The 18,520-nt window shown below is 40.2% G+C and overlaps 1 protein-coding gene across 8 annotated transcripts in view; it reads left to right on the top strand.

Annotated features, from left to right (window-relative positions):
• The window catches only part of SPATS2L (spermatogenesis associated serine rich 2 like), a 149,772-nt gene that overhangs the window by 116,145 nt on the left and 15,107 nt on the right, over window positions 1-18,520 (top strand). For all 8 annotated transcript variants that reach the window (XM_082763299.1, XM_082763297.1, XM_082763298.1 and 5 more), the window contains 5 exons: window positions 5,467-5,575; window positions 8,275-8,324; window positions 10,311-10,551; window positions 13,065-13,265; window positions 15,401-15,536. In XM_082763299.1, coding sequence (XP_082619425.1) covers window positions 5,467-5,575; window positions 8,275-8,324; window positions 10,311-10,551; window positions 13,065-13,265; window positions 15,401-15,536 — 737 coding nt within the window. The remainder of the gene's footprint in view (window positions 1-5,466; window positions 5,576-8,274; window positions 8,325-10,310; window positions 10,552-13,064; window positions 13,266-15,400; window positions 15,537-18,520) is intronic.

Here is an 18,520-nt window from a genome sequence, read left to right as displayed (position 1 = left end):
GTGCAGAGTTAAGTGATCTGTTGTCACAACTTTCAGGCAGGCTTTAATTCTTTTTAAGCCTTACATGTCAGGGATCTCTCATGAAGTAAATGTTTGTAAGGACTTCAAGTGTGTAAGGTACCATGAGAGGTTAGAATTTCAGTGTCCTTCTCTCCTCTCTTATGCTCCTCCGAAGTAACCTATTACTAAATATTTTTTAGACAAACCAAAGATTTGTCCTAACTGAGATTATGTATATGTATAGTAGAACGTGTAAGTCTCAAAAAAATAAAGTATGTCTGCCCAGACAGAACAAAGGGTTCTTCTTTTCATGTTCTTGAGCATACACAGTTGTTTTCAAGAACAAGGCTTTGTATTTTAGATCTCTGATACCTTTAATGTAGTTTTTGTAAGGTTAATTTTTGAAAAAAGTCTTAACATTAAACTAACAAAGAGAAGTGCAAATTAAAAGCTTTGATCAGGTCTGCAACTCTGTTCACTATACTCCCACTTCCGAAGGAAAATGCAGGAAGGTAACTGGTGTCTGTGACAGCATCTCAGCTAGTGATGACATTAGCAGCACAATTATCTTTGGTTCTGAAGGTACAGTACTGAATTCTCTTGATGTCCCAGAATGCTTGTCTGGCATCCAAAATGATGACACAAGTTGACTGGGAAGCTACACGGGATATAAAGACGTGATGATTCACAAAACTGTTAGAGTAGTTGACTTCCCTGTAGTCTCTGTTGTTCTTCCTAAGATCAGGTTTCACCAAGTAAGAGAAAGTTCTCTCACATACACAGGGAAATAAATTTGATGTTGTGAGTTTGTTCTTGCAAACTGTTAGGTATTGATATAGTATCATTGCATGATAGGAGATTGTTTGTATCTTGTACTTTTTTTCATGGCATTGATAAATGTTCTTAGAAAGGAATTTGTTTATTGGTGAGAAGTCATGAAATACTGGATGATTGCAGTTCTACAGTCTGTGTTGCTTACATGTTGAAAAGATGGATGTTCTTTGTAAGCTTGATTACTGTAAGTTTAGAGAACGAGAGTTGGGTTTTATCTCCAGCCCTGGGATAACAACCTATTCAACCTTTTGGAAAACTGAGCTCTATACAGTTTCCTGGATTAAAAAGTAACAGATTTCTCAAGCAGCTAGAAACTTGTAAGCAGTTGAAGTGTGTAGCTGTACCGGTAAAAGGGCAGGTGTGTCACCCGAACCAGCAGGTGAGCCAGTATAGCTGTGCTGCATAGATCCAGCTTACATCCAGCACTACCCTACGTATCTCACTTGTCATCTTGTATTTGTCAAGCATTCTTGGAGCTTTGCTGCACCTCCATTCATCACAGCCTATGATGGTTTTCTTATGACTTTCAGCTGTGTAGGTGCATTTGCATTAGGCTTATGCTGTCAGGAAGGTTGTCCACCTCTCCCTTCGGTGTTTTATTGTGTTTCGTTTTCATGCACCTTTCCAGAAGTATATGGGAAATGTTTTGCATGTATAAACAGACCTTGGCTTCAAACATAGAAAGCTACGTTTATTTTGAAGCTGAAATAAAAGGACTAAAAGATAGAATATCAGAATGTTTGCGTTTCTTGGTTAAGGCTGTCATATGGCCTTGTCTGCCTCAGCATGTCTTTGTCTTTTTCTTAGATGCACTTTCAGGTCAGAATTTGTTACTTTTAGCCATTTGTCATTTGACTTTCTCCATTGTATGTATACAACAATTCCAGTTTGTTTTTGGCTGAAAACTAGTCAATGCATATGTTGAAAACCTGATGTTTGACACACACACACATCTGCCTGTTTTTGAAATTCTGGGAAAATAAAAATAAAATAATAAAAAAAAGATATGGCAACTTTATTTCATTTTGTTCTTGAAAGTTTTTAAGACAATTTAATTTCACAGCAAAACCTTTTAGGATTTCTCTGCTGTTAGAATTCTGGTTTTATGTGTTTTTGTTGTTTCTGAACAGAGCAGTGTATGTATGTATTTTTTTTCTTAATGTTGTAACTAGAATTTCCAACCTGTATTATTTCATTTATCTTATCCTCAGTAAGTCACTGCAGAAATCTGGAAAGCAGAAACGCTAGTGATTGAGTGGGGATCCTGGCTATCAGTAACATAAGTGCACAAGGGAAACAGATTAACAATGTGTTAATCAAATTCTGGTTTAGAATTTCTGAAGTTCTGAATGCTTTGCAACCTGATACTCATTTGCTGAGGAAGCTTCTCATAAGATTTAAGTTTTTATTTTCTAAAGAAAAGATAAATGTATGTATTCTGTGACAACAAAGGCTGTTGTTTTTTGGCAGTAAAACCATTGAGCTCTGCAGTACATAAACATCCCCTAAAGTGAATTTAGTCCAACTGAAACAGGACTATGTCCACAGTGTTGGTCATGTGCACAGTCTTTTTTCTCTGCATTGGTGAATGTTCTTCCCTAAGAGCATCATTTTGCCTTTTTGGGGTTATCTCCACAAATAGGACATTTCCATACCCTTTTTGTACTTAGTCATACTACTGAAATGAAGCACAGTTTAGCTTTTAACTCTATTAATCAAAAGTGTCTTAACAGTCAAAGACCATACAATGCAAACAGAAAGACTTCAGTGGATTCTGTAGTCTAAAACATAATCTGTCTGGTTGAGTTCTTGTGCCATGATGTTCTCCACCCAACAGATGTTCTTCTTAATGCCTCTAAGAAGTTTGCACTGTATGGCAAGTTGCCTGGTCCATCCTGTGGTCTTCGCCTTAGTTTGTAGTTTCCAGATGCTTCTTGAGACTTTCAGACCTTTCATAGTACAGGATGACCTAGAAGACGTGAAATTTCCATGCTTATGTTTAGACAGTTAGAATACACTAAATATTTCCTTTTACTATTTTGCATTTGAGCAGTTGCCGCAAAGATTCTACAATTCTGTGTGGGTAGAGAGAAGATCCACATGATTATGAAAGAAGAAGGGAGGTTTTTGTGAGAATAAGATACAGTCCATGTGGTGGAAATATTTGGTAACTACCAGCTTGAATATAAAGTGGACTGCAGTTTGTGGCCTGCTCCAGCCCCGTGGTGTGTTTGACAGTTCTTGTTGTCATGGAGCCAGCTCAGTTCATGCTTGTTGCAGCCTTATCATTAAATAGCATGTCTGTGCCCACAATCAGGGAATGAATAAAACTCATTTTTGGGGGATTTCTCTGCACATCCTGTTCATTTCATGTAATTTTCACCTAGAATGCCTGCAGTGTATGAGGGGCTATACTCACCCAGCCTGTCTTAACTTCCAACACAGTATTTGTTAACTAGAAGCTCCAAGGCATCTAACGCTTGGGTTGGGAGCCTGGCTTGTGGGCAAACCTTGCTCAGCCATAGGGTGGGAGCAGTAGACGTAGGATTAGATGGGCCTTTGGAAAGGATCCTTGGAAAAGGAGACAAGCAATTTGACTCCTGTACTGCATCCTAGCTGCTAATTTTGGTACTCTGTAAATAATGGCTGTGGCCTGAGTTGGCCAAGGTTAAACTTGCTACTTGAAATGTATTGTGGGAATCACAGAATCACAGAATTTCTAGGTTGGAAGAGACCTCAAGATCATCGAGTCCAACCTCTGACCTAGCACTAACAGTCCCCACTAAACCATATCCCTAAGCTCTACATCTAAACGTCTTTTAAAGACTTCCAGGGATGGTGACTCCACCACTTCCCTGGGCAGCCCGTTCCAATGTCTAACAACCCTTTCGGTAAAGAAGTTCTTCCTAAGATCCAACCTAAAATTGTTCCCAATTGTAAATGGGAAGCTGCAAAGAGATGAGTTACAGGATGGTGGACAGGAGCAGAGTAAATTGTATTAAGTAGAAACATGAAATTTGTCTGCTGAAGTCAGAGATTGGCCTTCTTTACATAATGAAAGAGATTACCTGATCCCATGTGGCTTGAGCTGAAGCAAGCATCAGCCTTCTGTTGTGCTGAAGCTAAATCCGGCAGGTATCATAAGAGCCCTCAGTCACTGTGTGCTAACAGAACTTTAAATGAGTCATGGCTTACGTTGGTGTACAGGAAATACAGTGGCTGAGGAATGGACTTGACCTAAAACAGCAAAATAAGGCTTTGGTCATAAATTGGAGCACTTACATGTAAGTGGTCTGAATCCACTGCTAGAGACACGATAAAGGGCATGTAGACTGTTCTTACCTCAGGATTTAACTGGACAGCTGGGTCAAGGTAATGTGAATGCTTCTAATTGTGTAAGCCAGCGTAGTTCCATTATATGCAACAGAGCTATCTTCATGTGTTTGTTTTCACAATTAAATTTCACAGTATGGTGAATAGCCAATCAGTGTTTCATAAACAGAAATTAGCAAAATGACAAAGTGATGCGCTAAACAAAGTACACAAGGATGTATTCCAAGAGGCAATGAAAGGTGCCGATTAAACATTTGCAGTGCAACAAGGTCTTAATAGTAAATAGGTGCTGGAGAGTTTGAAGAGCTTAGAAAACTGATTGGGAGCAACTCTACTGGTTTAGACACTAATTCTCATGTTGTTTTCAAACTACAATCAGTATTTTGTTAGTTTTGCTAGTTACATTTAATCAAGTCTTTTTTTGTTTTTGTTTTTCTGGTACTACCTGCTAAAACTTGTCTGGTATTAAAACAATGTAATCATTAAGTTTCATGTATCTTTATTTTCAGGTAGATTGCATGAGAAAGTAAGCCATCAACATGATTCCATCAGTAATGTTGTATTTAAAATGTGGTGGGTTGAATGACCATTTGGTGTAAAAAAAGTAGCAAAAACCATACAACAGTAGGAAACATTGTGAAATTGAAGTATAGTGTGTCAGAATCATCTGTGGATATAACAGATGATCAATACAGTTTTCTCAAGGAAGTGTTTGTCCTTTTTTCAGAATTCTGATGCACAAGCTTCCTGGTCACATGTACATGGAACAGCAGACCAATATTATGCTGACAAGATACTAGAACTTTTTACAAATAATGCTGCTTCCTTTTAGCCTGTGACTTTTTTCATGTATATCACTACTTTCCAAATGTTTAAAAAAAAAAAAAAAAAAAAAGCATGAGTCATGTTGAAATGTCAATGTAGCAAGGCCTTACAACAGCCTTAAAGTAGTTACATACCCTAAGATTTCATAGGTGATATGATTTGTTAAGTAGCATGACAGCAGAATAGAACATTTGAGAAAGAAACCTAAGGCCAAATTATGTCAGTTTAGTTAAATGATTTCTCCAGGTGTGACTGAGGGATTTAGCTTCAGGCTTACTGGGTACCAGTTGTCTGTTTGGTCTCTTAAAATTGTTTCCTTTAATTGCATGGGCTGGATATGGAGAACATATCAGTATAAAACAGTATTGTTGGATATCGTAAGTATTTATATAAGCGTGCATTTGCACGGTTACAGTGTTTTCTACATGATAGTGATAAACCTGCATATTACTGTCTTCCCTTTTTTCCTTCCAGATCAATGCAATCCGATCAATTGTTCCAAACAAAAGCAACAATGAAATAGTTTTGGTGTTACAACAGTTTGATAACAATGTAGACAAGGCTGTTCAGGCTTTTATGGATGGTGAGTATAGTGTACTTTTTTCACTAAGGCATGAGACATAACTGCATGCTAAAGTGTTCATTGTCTGTAGTGGGTCAAAATCTGTTTTGTTCTGTTGAAATTCAGATGACTGTGACCTTGCCAGAAAACTTTTTTTTTTTTTTGTAGTTGATCTCTCTGACTGCATCTTTGTTTCTTCACAATATGAGTGCGACCTGGATGTTTATCTTTCTCTCTGAAATTGCCATTTTTGGGTGCCATTCTTGTTGCCAACCTTCTTTGTTCTGTGTGAAAGCTAATGCTCTTTAAAGTGAATATGTTGGAATATGATTCACTGCTGAAGATAGACTACTAATACAAATTGGGGAGGGTTCTGAATCAGATTACTGGATCCCTAAACCTCTGAACTTGATGCATACGTTAACATTCAAACCTCAACCTGAATTTTGCAAATAGCCTCAATATTTGTAATGGCTGAACCAAGTCTCCATTGCACATTTGAGATGCTCTAAATCTGTATCTGGCTTTTGCGTTTTGCACCATAAAACTGTCTCTTGTAAAGGGTCACTTGTATTTAAATAACACTTTACTGATAAATATGTAAGGGCAAGGATTTTGAACATTCCCTGCAGCCTGTAAGAAACTTTTTGCAGGAATTATAACATAACAGGAGGAAATCCTCTTGAAATTCTTGTGTCTGAGGGAGGCTTAAAAAGTACTAGAAGTTCAGTAGTCTCAGAAGCCCAGTATATCTTAAAAAGCAAGTGGACCCTGAGGCTGCACATACAGCTTGGTGATGCTGAAACTTACAGAATCATTATGGGTATTTCACCAAATTGCTTATCTATTTTAATTCAGAGTAGTTTTGATTTTGGTTTGGATTAATTTACTGAAATGTAGCAGTCAAAAACATCGTGTACTTGGAATCACAAAGATATGCAGAAATCAGGTGCAGGCAAACTGGACTATTCACAAATGCACCGGATCTATATGGTGCTTCTTGATTCAGGTAGTGCATAGACATATTCTGAAAGGTTTATTGAAATCAGAGTGTGCAGGTGGACAAAAGTGCAAAGGAAAAATGTGATGCATTTAATAGTAACTTTATTTTCCTGTAATATATATCCTGAGGAAAGTAGTGGAGAGTTGCTACATGGTTAATTCCTTAAGTTCCTTTCATTCAGTTAATTGTCTTACGTTACTGTTGCTTATTTGTGGTCTTTGAGTTGTTCCCAATGACTTCAAACCTTGTGTTGCCTCCCATAAGTGTGTGAGAAGTCTCATGGTGTCTGCTATTCCAATGCCCTCCTCAAATGCCAGCAGAACTTCCTTTATTTTTAGTAAAAAAAAAAAAAAAAAAAAAAAAAAAAACTTAAAGCATTACAGAATCCCAGAGTTGCATGTGTGTCTCAGAGGCTCTTGTTCCAACACTTCAGATGTTTCCCAAACTATTTGAAGTTTTCCAGCAAAGAGAGACAGTGCATTTTTGTTTCAAGACAAAAGGCACTGGTACCTCAGTGCAAATCAAAAGTGAAAAAGTATTTCTCTCATTCAGCAATATCAAATAACTTAAGGGTATTGAGGGGAAGTGCTTTTCTAGCCACATATCCTCTGCTACAAGGAAAAAATAAAAATAAAAACCAAGCCTTGCAAGAGTTTTTTTTAGGAAAAAAAAAAAAAAAGTATTAAAAAAAAGTGCAAGGTAGTATAACCTGAGTTCAGACTGTCTTTGTTTAAATGTAATTTAGTTGATCATCCTTGTGCCTTGAGTTTAGAAGTCTTTGCAAATGAGTATTTGACAACAGCCAATATTTGTCACCATCTGGAAACAGTGCACCCTTATTTCAAAGACAAAATCCAGAGTTGTTTAAGCACTGAGTGAAATGGCAACAGAAAAGTGTGTCCATTCAGCAGCCACTGTGAATATACTAAATATAAATAGCACTTCAAATGTATTTTCACATGAGTGATGAAAATTGCTAAGATGAAACTATTTTACAATCACAGAGAACCTGTTGCTACGTACAGTGAAAAACATGGGGACAGCTATGCTGAGTGCAAAGGCTGAGCTACATCCATTTAATATCACTCTCAGAATTGCTGCAGGCTGAATCAAGAAATGTTCAAATTCAGTTTTCTGAGATCAGAGCTTATCTTGCTTTGAATCTGGAGTGGCATGCAGGTGCTGTTTTTGTTATGCGTTTTGTATCTTTATGTGAAATTTGAGTTTAAAAAAAAAAAAAGCAGTTAAAATGTTTTATTTGTCATGTTAGTATTTACCTAAATGGGCGTAAGCAGAAGTTCTGTTCAGCTCCTTTGTAGATGTGTTCAAGAAAATATACTGGTGTTTACCTAGTGTTATACAAGTTTACTGAGATGTCTTCCTTTTAGGCAAGAAATTTGAGCATTGGTGTGTTTGTTTTTTTTTCCCTGAAGCTTATGCTAGTGCTTCAAGTTAGGCACCCACTTAATTACTTTGTGAAATGAAGAGCATAAAAAGCAGTAGTGTTAAGTGGCCTGTCCACTATGCATAGTGTAATCAGCTAAAACTGGTAAGTAAAAAGGAGAGGCAGCAGTTCTCATTTTATTCTCCCAACGTGAGAAAACTTGCAACACATGGAAATGCTGCCCAGGAAGGAGGCTAGAAATTGTTCCTGAACACATTGATGCTTTTTCATAGCAGAGCTTTTGTTGAAATGTTTTATCTTTTCTTTCCCTAGGCAGTGCAACTCAGGTTCTAAAAGAATGGAATATGACAGGGAAAAAGAAGGTAAGATCTTGCTCTTGAGAAGCAAAACATTTGGACTACTTATCAGCCATCTGTAGCTAAATGTAGTAGTTTTATTTTGTCTGCCTTTGCTAACACAGGTGACATAGATGACTTCATCCATGCTTGTATTCGGAATACTTGAAACCAAATGTGTGCATTATTTTTAATCTTGTTCATCTGTTGCTGTCTCTCTTGCTCAGTGTTCAGAGCGAGTTTCTTGGACAGCATGTGTTTGTGGAAGCCAGGCTCTAGACAAGTACAGAATGAATCCTAAAACGGCTCATGTGCACCACAACCACTTCTAATATGCTATTGTATCCTGCAGAGTAACAGCCACTTAATGCTAGAGGTTTTTCTGCTGGATGTAAGAATAATATATGCATAGTAGTCATCAATTAGAGGTCACATATTAGGGAAGCTCTCAAGTCAGATACTTTAAGTATATGTTTAGGATATACATTCTGAGCTGTGCCGGGAGGCTGCCCTGTGAGTTGCAGTCCTGGAGGCACCACTTTGGAGAACCACAGTATCAGTGGCTAACCTGTCCTCTGGTCACATTATACTTCTTTATTTGGTTTACATGGCAAGGGCTTGGTAGCAGGGTGACTGCAGGGGTGGCCTCTGTGAGCAGAGCCCAGCAGCTGCCCCACATCAGATCAGAGCCAACTCCAGATGGCTCCAAAAGGAACATGGGAACATGCTGCTGGCCAGAGCTGAGCCAGTGAGCGATGCTGGTTGGGCTTCTGTGAGCAGATTTAAGAAAGGGCAGGGGAGGACTGCTGCACAACAGTAGGTAGGAGAGTGAGAAACAGCCTTGCAGACACCAAGGTCAGTGCAGAAGGAAAGCAGGAGGTGCTCCAGGTGCCAGAGCTGAAGTTCCCCTGCAGCCTGTGGAGAGGCCCCTGGTGAAGCAGGCTGTCCCCCTGCAGCCTATGGGTCCCACATGGAGCAGGGTCTCCACGCTGCAGCCTGTGGAGGAGCCCCCCGTGGAGCAGGAGGCTGCGGCCTATGGAGAGCCCCCGCAGGAGCAGGCCCCAGGCCGGAGCTGCAGCCCGTGGAGAGGAGCCTATGCAGGAGCAGGGGGCCTGGGGGGAGCTGCTGCCCATGAGGGGCCCATGCTGGAGCAGTTTGCTCCTGGGGGATGGACCCTGTGTTACAGATCCATGTGGGAACAGCTCTTGAAAAGCTGCTGCCTGTGGTAACCTCTCACAGGATAGGATGGCATCCTGTGGGAGGGACCCCATGTGGAGCAGGGCAAGAGAGAGACTATGAAGGAACGACGGAGACGAAGCATCAGGGACTAACCACAGCCCCCATTTCCCTGCGCCACTCAGGGAGAGTGTAGAAAAGGATTGTATGGGAGAAGGTGGTTTTAGTTTGATTTTGTTTCTCACTGTTCTAATCCACTAGTGATAGGCAATAGATTGTATAAATCTCCCTGTGCTGAGTCTGTTTTGTCCATGACAATAATCGGTGAGTGATCTTGTCTTAACCCTTGAACCCTTTCCATCATATTTTCTCTCGCTTTTTCTTTGAGGAGGGGAGTTAGAGAGCAGTTGTGGTGGAGCTCAGCTGCCCAGCAGGGTAAAGCCACCATAATTTGACAAGACAGATGCCTTCAGATATTGTCTGTGTTACTGAGTGGATGTGCCCTTTGTGGTTAGGAACTGTTTGTGCAAGTTGACTGTAAATATTTTGAGCATTATTTTAGCACAGGCTCTGTTACTATTTTGCATTGTAATTGTTCTGTGTGGAGGGAGGAGGAAAAACAGTTTGGGTCTTTAGTTTTTATTTGAAGCCATTCTTATTTTCAGCTAAACAGATAAAATGCATTATATAACACCAATGGGCTGTAAATAGCATTACACTGAATGCCACTTGCATGACATTTTAAGCGTATTGATGATTTTATGTTTATATTTATATGTTGAGTTTATAGGAGCTGCAGTGTGTAATGTCTGTTCTTGCAATATTTCTCAATTTTAGAACAATAGGAGAAAAAGAAGCAAATCTAAACAGCACCAGGGCAATAAGGATCCTAAAAATAAGAATGATGGGCCTGAGAAGGCATCTCAAGAGCCCCAGGGAGTATATGGCTGCCATCTGAATGGATGCTCTAAGGACAACTCTTGCAGCGATTCTGCCAATGAGAAACTGGAAGCTGCTTCTCTTGAGAACAAAGGCTCAAGATTTGTAGCATCAGTGCCGGTCTGTCCAGAAATCACAGGTTAGTTCATCTGGCACAAGACACCTTTTTAATTGGCAATAGAAAAGCCCATTTACATAAATAGCATAGTTGTTTTTTTTTTTTATTGCCACAAAGTAGAACATAATGAAAGGAAATCAAAGAGATGTTTGTGTAAAATGTATTTATTAATTAAAGCCATAGAAGTAGATCTGGGCACAGAAGGCCTTGCAACATGTATCCTTGCAAAAAATGTTTTGTTATTTTTTTCTTTTTTTAAGAGAAAAGGTCCAAATTGTAATTAGAGAGGCCCAGCTGATGCAGACTATTATGATATAAATACAGAAGAATACGGGGTTAGAAAGTGTTAGATGATGACAGAAGTGATCAAGTCCCTTATCTAGGACAATAATTTTTAGGCTGTATGGGTCTGATGCACATTACAGAATTTCTTTATTGCCTTCTTCAGACTTGTTCGTTTTTTTCTTACCTTCCCTGAACTGACTAGTCACAGTGGATCTCCACTGGCTTTCCGTAGGAGGGAAAGGAAGGCCTTAGTGTTGGGGGAAGACACTCTGATAGCTTCAAAGTATGTATGTGTTTCTATGAGGGTCTAGATACTGATTCTGAAGCTCTGGGGGACAGTAACAAAGTTCTTCCTTGTTGGGCTCCAGTAGATACAGAGTTATGATTACAGTAATACCAATGAAAACAAACCTTTTCTGAGTGAAAAACTCTGAAAGCTTTTGCTTTTAAGTGTCACTTTGTAAATCTCGTATTTTCTTTAATTGCTGTCAGTACTCAATGATGTTTCAGCTCTTCACGTTTCAAACTTCTGACACCTAGGGAGTGTCAGATTATTGCTGCTGCATTTTCTTCCTGTGTCTTAAGCAGTACATAAGACTGCATTAAAATAATTTTCCTTGAAATCCCTTTTTCCATGATAGCAATACAGCTGTTGAAACTCATCTTAAGGCAACGTCCCAAATAGAGAATTGTCCTGAAATGAATTCTCCGCTGCTTCCAGAGGACTTCAGGGGTGCCAACCTCTGTACAATTAAATAAACACTCAGTAACACAGAAAAACCAAATTGCAGAACTACTTACCAAGAATTTTGTCCTAAGAACTGGGTGGAAGGTCAGAGATACTCCATACCCTTGCTAAAAACTCATACTTACTTTGGATAGAATATGCTGTAAGCAGGAATATTCTGCATTTCCATAATATTAAAAGTATTCTTACAACTTATTTTGCAACATGTAAAGATTTGTTTGCTCTCTTCCTCCATATTATGTGATAATTATATACAATTCATCTGCCATGTCAAATTTCTTAGAGGTGCTTTTTTAAATGACACGTGCATCAATAAAGATGCCTAGATTGATTTGTCCGTGCACATGAAGTGTTTTTTAGGGCATAACAGACCTGAATGCAAGAACTCATACCCGCGCTGTCTGTGATCTTTTCCTGTAGTATTGGGGTTGTCTTCCTTTTTTTTTCTCTTTGGTGTGACACAATCCAGATTTATACATACAAAGGGCAAGAAGAGCCTCAGATTTTTTCTCGTTTTTACAGTTGACAAAGATAATACATATTACCATAACTTTATTTTTTTAAAAACTCTTAGGCATATGTGAAAACTAGTAATTGACCATTCTATGAACAGAGAATGAAAGATTAGGGAGGTAGAGAGAGAGAATGGAAGGGAAATTGAGAGAAAGAGGTAAAATTTTAATATTTTGGAAGTTTACCTTTCAGAAGTAAAATAAATTCCTGGGAATTTGTGTAGTGTAGATACAAAAAAAAAAAAAAAAATTTCTACAATGCTTTCAGTTGTGCTAGAATTCTGGTCTTGCAGCTAGCTTAAGGACAAAAGCAGCCTATATATATTATGAAACATACATAGAACTAAATAGACTAGAAGGGTGAACAGGATCCCTCAGAGGCCAGAAGCAGTGTCTTCAAAGTTTTTGAGCAAATCAAACACTGCTAAAGCCATTTGAAATGCTGAAGTGAGTCCAAAGAATACCTGTCTCACATTGGTCCCTTTGGTACTGTAATCTCCTTTGTTTTGCCATTGTCAGTCATATTTGTTTTCATTCCTTCCCTATCAAGTTAATGTTACTGTCAGCATTTCACTGTTGCTTTCAGACAGCCCACAGCATGGAAGGATCACAGCCAGGTCTCTGCTGACAGCCTGTTATGCTTTCTTCCCCATGAGGAACATGAGGCTGAAGCTTGCTAATGCCATCTCAGTCTGTGAGATGAGGTCCTTCCAAGATATAGAATCTTGGCTGTATGGAAGGGACTTCAGGGAGCAGAAAGGAGGAATGCAGAAAAGCTGGTGTTTCCTTCTAATGTGCTAGAAAATTATAGGGGAGGATATGTGGTTTTATTACATTTAATTCAGTTCTACCTCTTGCCATTATTCCATCTTTCTCTGTCTTGAACATCTTCAGTTGCTGCTTTTTGTGTGATGTTTTTCTACAGGGAGTCAAGACCTGCTAGAGAATCTGGTTAACTCTCTTTCTTGTACCTTAATATTCTATTGCAGACAAAGAACATGAACAGCAGAAAGTATCTGTAGAATTAAGCTCAAAGACTATGAATGGAGTAGAACAGCACGAGCCTCTTCGGTCAACAGTTCAGCACCAGAGTAACCTAAGCAGGCCAAAGTCAAAATCTTCCTCAGTTAAATCACCCAATGCTACAACCCAACCTGAAACAAAGCCAGATGATTCAGTCAAAAAAAGAGGTAAAGCAAGTCCCTTTGTTCAGTCGCTGTGTACTAAGGTGATCAGAAAGCTGGTGTCTCTAAGAAAAAAGCAAATGTGAGGAAGAGATGTGTTGGAAAGTGAGAGTAAAATTATTTGAATTATCATGGCTATTTTAACAGTTACATGATTTGGGTTAATGAATATGAACATACATGTTTAAGAATTGAAGAGCACAGAAGAACAACTATGGAAAATCTGGGCTGATGGACTTCTACAAATACATCAATGCAAAACGGAGGACTGAGGAGAATCTCCATTCTTTACTGGATGCGGGGGGAAACCTTGTTACAAAAGATGAGGAGAAGGCTGAGGTGCTTAATGCCTTCTTTGCCTCAGTCTTTAGTGGCAATACCGGTTGTTCTCTGGATACCCAGTACTCTGATCTGGTGGAAGGGGATGGGGAGCAGAATGTGGCCCTCACTATCCATGAGGAAATGGTTGGTGACCTGCTACGGCACATGGATGTGCACAAGTCAATGGGGCCGGATGGGATCCACCCGAGGGTACTGAGGGAACTGGCAGAGGAGCTGGCCAAGCCACTATCCATCATTTATCAGCAGTCCTGGCTATCAGGGGAGGTCCCAGTTGACTGGCGGCTAGCAAATGTGATGCCCATCTACAAGAAGGGCCGGAGGGCAGACCCGGGGAACTATAGGCCTGTCAGTTTGACCTCAGTGCCAGGGAAGCTCATGAAGCAGATTATCTTGAGAGTCATCACGCGGCACTTGCAGGGCAAGCAGGCGATCAGGCCCAGTCAGAATGGGTTTATGAAAGGCAGGTCCTGCTTGACAAACCTGATCTCCTTCTATGATAAAGTGACGCGCTGGGTGGATGAGGGAAAGGCTGTGGATGTGGTCTACCTTGACTTCAGCAAGGCTTTTGACACCGTCTCCCACAGCATTCTCCTCAAGAAACTGTCTGCTCTTGGCTTGGATTGGCGCACGCTTCGTTGGGTTAGAAACTGGCTGGATAGCCGGGCCCAAAGAGTTGTGGTGAATGGAGTCAAATCCAGTTGGAGGCCGGTCACTAGTGGCGTCCCCCAGGGCTCGGTGCTGGGGCCGGTCCTCTTTAATATCTTCATCGATGATCTGGACGAGGGCATTGAGTGCACCCTCAGTAAGTTTGCAGATGACACCAAGTTAGGTGCGTGTGTCGATCTGCTCGGGGGTAGGAAAGCTCTGCAGGAGGATCTGGATAGGCTGCACTGATGGGCTGAGGCCAAGTGTATGAAGTTCAACAAGGCCAAGTGCTGGGTCCTGCACTGGGGGCGCAATAACCCCAAGCAGAGCTACAGGCTGGGAGATGAGTGGTTGGAAAGCTGCCAGGCGGAGAAGGACCTGGGAGTGATGGTTGATAGTTGGTTGAATATGAGCCAGCAGTGTGCTCAGGTGGCCAAGAAGGCCAACAGCTTCCTGGCTTGCATAGGAAGCAGTGTGGCCAGCACGGCTAGGGAAGTGATTGTCCCCCTGTACTCAGCTCTGGTGAGGCCGCACCTCGAGTACTGTGCTCAGTTTTGGGCCCCTCACTACAAGAAGGACATCGAGGTGCTTGAGCGACTCAAGAGAAGGGCGACCAAGCTGGTGAGGGGTCTGGAGAACAAGTCTTACGAGGAACAGCTAAGGGAGCTGGGCTTGTTCAGCATGAAGAAAACGAGACTCATGGGCGACCTTATTGCTCTCTATAGGTACCTTAAAGGAGGCTGTAGTGAGATAGGGATTGGTCTATTCTCCCATGTGCCTGGTGACAGGACGAGGGGGAATGGGCTTAAGTTGCGCCAAGGAGTTTTACGTTGGATGTTAGGAAGAACTTCTTTACTGAGAGGGTTCTGAGGCATTGGAACAGGCTGCCCAGGGAAGTGGTGGAGTCACCATCCCTGGAGGTCTTTAAAAGACATTTAGATGTAGAACTTAGGGATATGGTTTAGTGGGGACTGTTAGCGTTAGGTCAGAGGCTGCACTCGATGATCTTGAGGTCTCTTCCAACCTAGAAATTCTGTGATTCTGTGACTTCATCTTAATGTGGGCAAAAAACATGTTGAGCTATTCATTCTTCCTCATTCAGAAAAGTCAAAAACACCTTTCTGACTTTGTGCTGTTTTTGTTTTCTATTTTAGGGCCAAACATTGAGAAATCAGTAAAAGATTTGCAGCGTTGCACTGTTTCTCTAACTAGATACCGCATGATGATCAAAGAGGAAGTAGATAATTCAGTGAAGAAGATCAAAGCTGCTTTTGCAGAATTACACAGCTGGTAAGTAAATCAGCTTGAGATCCACCAGCACCACCTGAGAATAAGGGGCTCATGCAGGTCACTGATATTGATGGTTTTAAACCCTGTTTGCAGTGTTTGTTTTCATTTAAAAAAAAAAAAAAAAAGTGATGCCATTAAGAAACTCCTTAGCAACCAGACAGTAATACATTCATGTGTGCATGTTTACATACACAAAGGCAGACAAAACTGCAGTGCTTAGGAAGGGAAAAAAACATAGTGGGATTTTTTTCCAATGTGATCCATCTTGAGCTAATACACATTCAGTGGCAGCGTAGCTAAGCAAATTAAACTTTTCCAAAAATTCTGTCTGTGGGACTTTTTGTAGTTTTTCTCTTCTTTAAAACTCTTTTGTAGAGGTATTCTCCTGGGATTTTAGAAATCTTATATTTACTATTTATGTTGGCAGCTCTGGCATTTTGTCTGAGTATACTGATAGCTGGGTCTCTTTTGCTGTATAGTTTCCACTTGCTCTCAGTTTTTCTGTACCTGTTAAAAACATAACATGTCATATGTCTAATCTTGTTTTCAGGCAGTCACAGTTCATTAGATCTTTAAAGATAGTTACTTGGGTTGTGGAATAGGCTTGTCGTACTCTATCCTGATTTAAGAATGCATGGGGAGAGGCTATATTATTGTATTCAGAACTGAAATTGTTTATTTTGTAAAAGTTCATGTTTTAGCCTGAAAAATACTGAAATATATTGCCTTGTACTAAAACATTAGTTAAAACGTTACTTAATAGGAGAGGTTAATGGCAAGGGAGGTGGGGAATGACCTCAAAAGTGTGTGTAAATCCAAATAGACTTAAAATGATGAAAAATAGCCTGAAAATTTTTTGAATATACTTCATTTAATTCTTTCTCCTACCAACTTTAGTGTCTAAATTGCTGGAGTAGAGTATACCAGAAGCTCTAGAATGTAATGGATCTGTGCTCCAAAGAGTCAGGCCTCACAAAGCCATTTTGTGCACATAGCATGACATTACATACAACAAGGAGAGAATAATGTCAAGACATGTTTATGGAAATCTGCATCTGGGCTATGTTGCCTTCTACAGCTCTTTAGTCTAATATTGAAGTTTTTCTTTGAATTTATAAAGAAAAAATTTGGTTTGAACAGCAAAAGGTGTAACTTAACACCTTTGGTAAAATTAAAAACAGTTCTAGGATGTTTAATATGATCTGGTGACACAATCTCTGAAAAAGATGTGAAGAGCTGTCTCTGCTGCTTAATTAATAAAAAAAAAACTCTCTGCCAGCTATTGTAAATTCACTGCATTTGAGTAGTAATCACCAGAGTCAATGATACTATATCTTCAGACCTCATATGGTCAATGCATTGTATTCCTGGGCTGGAAGGTTTTGTTTGTGTTATTTACAAAGCAACTTCGTTACTTAAAAGTTGAACAAAGCATCACTAATGGTAGTGGGAGAATAAGGTAATTAAGTGACCTCTCAGTCTCTTGCATTTTTATCCCCTTCCTTGAGCATGGGAGTTTTACTGTGGCACAATCAACCTATCTGTCAACGGAAATGAAGAAATTCAGTTAACTGTTCTTCCAAGAAGGCAGTGGAGTAAACAAAGGGTTGTTAGAGGCTAGGGAGGGGTGCCAGCATGGCAATGATATCTGGTCTCTTTTGTGGTAGTGATTTTAAAGCTTCTCCCGAGTTCTTGGGGAAACCTGCAACCCCCAGTTACTGCTGAAGTGTGGGCTGGTTGGCATGTATAACAGATCAATGTACAACAGCAACTAAGCGCTTTCTGTGCTCAGAACTGCAGGGGTTACTTGAATGGGCTCAATACTGCAAACTGGATGGGAATGTAACTAGTTCCTGTTACAGCTGTCACCAACCACCTGAGGAGTTTCAGTGAAGCTGTGCAGTCAAGCTTTAGTCTTGTGTTGCAGCTGAATGCTGAAATGCACACTGCCTTTTGTTGTCGCTCTTGGGCTTGTTTTTGGTTTTCTTCATTTTGACAGTAGGATAAAAGCCCCTTTTTGTGACATTTTTGCATTTAGTACTGACTCCTGTATTTCAGGAGTCAGTAATATTTTTAGATTGTCTATTGAGTCTTCATTTTTTAACATTGACATCGTTTTGCCAGTCACAGATGGTAAAGAATTGCAAAGATGACAAGTCTTCCACCTACCCTCAGGTATCACATAGAAGTATTAATATGGAGATAAATGAATACTACATGCGGCCCAAGACATCCTGAAAACTTCAGCAGAGAGCCTCAAAAAATTCTCCTTTTAGCAGCAGAAACTGTTGAGTGACAGTTGCCAGTGGAAGTTCTTGTCTCTGTCTCAGTATTTTGCAGTTTGACGGGACCAGTAGAAGGAAATTACTTGTGAACACACACAGTCAGTGTTGTGCTGCTGTTTAAAAAGTCACCTACTTGGCAAAACAGTGCATACTACCTTTCCGCAATCTAAAAAAGGAGTGGTATGGAGCACATGTGCTGTAACTAGTTGGAAAAAAAAAAATAATGCGATGCTTGCTTCCCAATTTTTCTTTTTAAAGAAATAGAGCCAAAAAAACAATCCCAGGGAGACATTTTGTTTAAAAATACTGCAGTGGGCTCTTTCTCTTTCTTGAAGAGCCTTTCAAGAGCTGCCAACTGGAGTAATTCTCTCTGTATGCCCAGAAGTGATAATGACTTGCTTTTAATGCACTGCTTCTTGTGCCAGAAGATATCAGAACATTTTTACAGACCATGGGCTAGACTGGACAGGTGCCCCATTCTCTGAGAAATCTTCTGCAGTATCGTGTGTGTATGTGCTTCTGCTGTGACCTAGCATCCTCTTCACACCCTGTTCTTGCAGAGCCTGCTATGGCATTACTTTCCCCAAGGCTAAGAGAGAGCTGGGCAGAGCAACCTGAAGGGGCACTCTTTCCTGGACTACCGTGTGCACCTGAAAGCTATGAGGAACAGTACTAACAGTTCTGCCTGAGCCAGTGTTT

Source organism: Aythya marila, assembly GCF_965140915.1.
Source record: "Aythya marila genome assembly, chromosome: 6".
Classification (NCBI taxonomy): domain Eukaryota; kingdom Metazoa; phylum Chordata; class Aves; order Anseriformes; family Anatidae; genus Aythya; species Aythya marila.
The sequence above is the reverse complement of the archived record's forward strand: the minus strand, read 5'-3'. Positions and strand labels throughout refer to the sequence as shown.